At 39.7% G+C, this 4223-nt stretch overlaps 1 protein-coding gene across 1 annotated transcript; it reads right to left on the reverse strand.

Annotated features, from left to right (window-relative positions):
- Positions 1 to 212: 212 nt before the first annotated feature.
- LOC136452183 (dephospho-CoA kinase-like) lies at positions 213 to 3025 on the reverse strand. Its single transcript, XM_066452822.1, has 4 exons — positions 2887 to 3025; positions 2654 to 2782; positions 1447 to 1592; positions 213 to 925 (listed from the first exon to the last, which is right to left on the reverse strand). Exons 2-4 carry the CDS (start codon positions 2759 to 2761, stop codon positions 487 to 489), a joined length of 693 nt encoding a protein of 230 aa, XP_066308919.1. The 5' UTR covers positions 2762 to 2782; positions 2887 to 3025; the 3' UTR covers positions 213 to 486.
- Positions 3026 to 4223: the final 1198 nt, after the last annotated feature.

The raw sequence follows: 4223 nt of genomic DNA on the forward strand, positions 1-4223 counted from the left end.
ATGGAGTAAGTTATTAAGAAGCAATTTAAACCAATCCTCAATCAGACCATGTCTGTTAACAAACTCCAACTTATGCACAATTGTCATCTCTAAGGCTTCGTTTCCTATAACAGGCTAACACAAGAATATTCACATGGATGGACCGAATTAGTTGTAATTGCTAGCCCATCCACGAGATTTGGAAGGATATCTGGCACATGCAAACAGGCCCAAAATAGAGTTTCGTAAATCGAACCACTGTGTCCAGTAAAATCAACTAGTAAAAGGGGTACACTGGACAGAGACCTCCAGCCAATATACGCACTGCGTTGCTGTGGCAATTTCTACTGCAAAAACAAAACGTCATACCAAAAAATTATTTCATCAATCAAAGCTCCACATACAGCCCTTCAATTTCCTCCTGGGCACAGGCACCAGACAAGCTTAATTGTGCACGTCCACTAAAACGACATACCACTTCTTTTAACTTCCTAACCCTCATCAGGATCATAGCAGATTCTTCCGGGCAAGTAATACACCCACTGCCGTGCACACGACAACAGAGATCAGCCCATCTCGAGATCTCAAGCGTTCCTTCCATGTTAAGGGCTCAGAGACTTTCCTCAAGACTTCCCGGAACTGTTGTCTGGTGTCATCCAGCGATCCAGAGTTGTCGATCACTATGTCGGCTTCTGACTTCTTCAAGTCCAGCGCGAGTTGTGCGGTGATCCTGTTCTGCGCTTGCTCTTCAGAGCACCCGTCTCTTGACATCAGCCTCTGAATCTGGGTTTCTGGGTTAACCCAGACCACAATTACTGGATTTGTCCATCGATCCATCTTGGTCTCAAACAGCAGTGGGATGTCCAGGATGATAACCTTGCATCCTTTCATCCATAGTTTCACTATCTCCCACATTATTCCCCAAGAAATATGTGGCGCCAGAAGACTTATAAAACCAAAAAGTTAAAAACAGAACAACTCCTATTAGCAATGGCAAATACTGACAAAAAAACAAATGGTTCAGCTAGCTGAAAAATTAACAGAATAAGAATACCAAAAATTGCCAGTAAGAAGAAATTGTGTCATCAAGCGATAGTCATGACAATCTATATTAAAAGGGCAACGGAGAAGCAGGTAGACCAGTGTCATAGTTAATTACTTAATTATAACATCCTTATTGTACTTATTTTTATTCTCTTCAGCATTGTAGCATAGCTAATGTTTGGTCTTTACTTTTATTTTCTCCAGCCTTGTAGCATAGCTAATGTTTTGTCTTTTCATGTTTAATGGTAACAATAAATAAATCAAATAAAGTTAAACAACACTAATACTTACACAAAGAATGATAGTTGGACAGCTGACTCATGTGATATTGCATAATACAACAAAATTGACACGTATTACTGCATTCATAAAAAAACAGAGAGTGAAAGGCGATGAAATATTTCAAATCAGTGAAAGGTGTACCGGTTTAGAAGTTGACGTTTTGATGGGTCAGAAAATACAATTTGCCCTAAGTGAGCTCTGTTAATTTCTCCACTTTCCAACAAAATATCATTCCCGAAGGCTTTTACAATCTTCTTCCAACCTGCAGTGCCTTTCTGCACTACATCCTATAAATGCATGGTTTTTATAATCAGTACAATGTTTGTAGAGCAAACACAGTTGTAACAAGCTTACAGCATCCTATAAAAATTTCAGAACTTTGAAAATATAATTATCAATCATGCTTTCCAGTGCAAGTAATGTATCTAAGCCATTCATTTAGTAACTATTGTTGTAGTTTTGTGTACACTGGCTATCAGGTTGTGTATAAAAGGGCAGAGCCTCACTCCAGGCACTGTGGCAGCAACGATTTTCTGTTCCGGTCTTTATTGAAGGTACTAACTAATATTAGAAAATAGAAGAGAGCGTCTACAAGATCATACAACCTGCCATTCTCATAAAAGTGTGTTGCACATGTTGTCAATTCCTATTGCAGTGTTACGTTTGATTGTTTGGTATAGGATCCAGTTGTAAATGGTAAGGAAAGGGAAAAGAGAGGAGTGACAAAAACATGAGGAAACAAGTACAATAGCAATCTGAAATTTTATAGTGTCTATAAGTTGAAGGCTTCATAAAAAATCATCGCGATGTCACAACTGTGTGATATGATCTTACCAGATCCTTTTGTTTTCTTTTCTTTTGGAAGTGTAAACTAAAATAGTGCTTCTGTTTGAAGTAATAAATGAGGAGCCTAAGCTCTAAGCTACATGCGTGAAACACAGCTACAGCAGACAAAAGACAATGCTAGCAGCTAAATATTGGAGTCATATGTGCTTAATGTTTATAACCTACTAAAGACCTTTGATTTTGGCCAAAAGCGCTGTTTGTGTAGCCTATAGAGAGATAATTTAGAAAGAATTTGATATAATGTTTGTACGAAAGCACTATGAGAGGCAAGAAAGGCACAAAGTTCATACTTTTTCTTTAGAGTATATATAAAAAAACTGCACTCCACACAAAGGCATCTTTTGAACTACAAGTTCCGATATTGGTAATGTACCAAATCTAACAACATTATGCCCAGGCAAGCAACAGAGCAGCACACAATTTGAGTTCTAGAAGCAATAATTAGTAGTCTGCGCGGATAGCATCAGATAGCTCCAAGGATTGGGCCGCCTGCTTAGCTTACCCGAGCAACGATGTCGGCGTCGACGACGGGGACGCCGGCGTCCTTGAAGAGGTTAGAGACAGTGCTCTTCCCGGACGCGATCCCGCCCGTTAGGCCGACCAGTCTCATCTCCTCGGCTTCCCCTTCTCGCTGTAAACGAAGATAGAGAACACGCTCAGTCGTCGATCTCGTACTTTCACAGAGTTGAGCACTAGGACGAGAGGAGATCCAAATTGAGGGCGAATAATTTTTACCCGGAGGTGTCGGAGTCGAAGGCGCTCCGGCGGCGTTGGAATCGGCGGCAGCGATGGGGTGGAGGAGGAAGGGAGCGAGGTGTGGCTTGTTCACGGTCTCCTTGGCAGGCTTTTCTCCGGCTCCAGCTCGGGCTAGGGCGAAGACCGTACAGATATTTTCCAACCCTACCTACCAAATCCTTTTAAAAAAGTCTACTATCCGTATATGAGTTCGGATATTCAACATTCAATATCGTAATCTAGTCTGAATACTTAAATCACATATTTATGATGTCATCCGTCATAGTTGACACTATCTGTATTCGAATCCGGACAGAAATATGAAAACAAATATAATATTAGTGATATCCATTCGTATCCGATCCATTTTCATCCATAGCTACGGTTCACTCCTAGGACACTAGGAAACGTTCCAAGGAGCATTAAGTGTCACATCGGACACTAATTTAGGCCCCGTTCGCTGGTCTGTAACTTGACTGAAACTGACTGAAAAAGACTGTTCTGACTGAGCCTATGTTTAGTTCCAAAATAACTTCCCAAAAAGTGCTACAGTACCCATCACATCGAATCTTGTGATACGTGTATGAAGCGTTAAATGTAGACAAAAAAAACTAATTACACTGTTTGGTGGGAAATTACGAGACGAACATTTTGAGCCTAATTAATCCATGATTGAACACTAATTGCCAAATAAAAACGAAAGTGCTACAGTAGCCAAATTCCAAAATTCCCTCCAACTAAACACGCGCTGAATTGTTGTGAGAGAAAAACACTGTTCCGGCTAAAAAAAGAAGCCGAACAAGCCGAATATGGGGTAAGCCGAACGGGGCCTTAGAGTATTAAATATAGATTAATTATAAAACTAATAATCGCGTAGATGGAGACTAATTTGCGAGATGAGTCTATGAAGCCTACACTCGTCTCGCAAATTAGTATCTATCTGTATAATTAATTTTATAATTAGCTCATGTTTAATTCTCTTAATTAGCATCCAAATGTCTGATGTGATAAAAGCTAAACTTTAGTCCCCGGATCCAAACACCCCTCAAAGCCGTTTTTTAGAAGCCATCGAAGAAACCCTTTAAAAGAAGCCATGCCAAACACTCCTAGTTATTAGGTTTTTTTTCTGATATAAGACACTAAAAAATACATCACATCTTACATATTTAAGGAAAATAAAAGCTAGTACAAAAGATAAACAAAAAACACAAAACAATTTTTAAAAATACGAGTACATCAAAGACCAAAGTAGCCGTCTTCTTTCTTCGAACGCCCATTGTCTGCTGAAAATTGAAGACCGCACCGAAAAGACAGGAAAGAAAAAGGACAATGCAAAC

The sequence above is a fragment of the Miscanthus floridulus genome, chromosome 5 (genome assembly GCF_019320115.1).
Source record: "Miscanthus floridulus cultivar M001 chromosome 5, ASM1932011v1, whole genome shotgun sequence".
Taxonomy (NCBI): Eukaryota; Viridiplantae; Streptophyta; class Magnoliopsida; order Poales; family Poaceae; genus Miscanthus; species Miscanthus floridulus.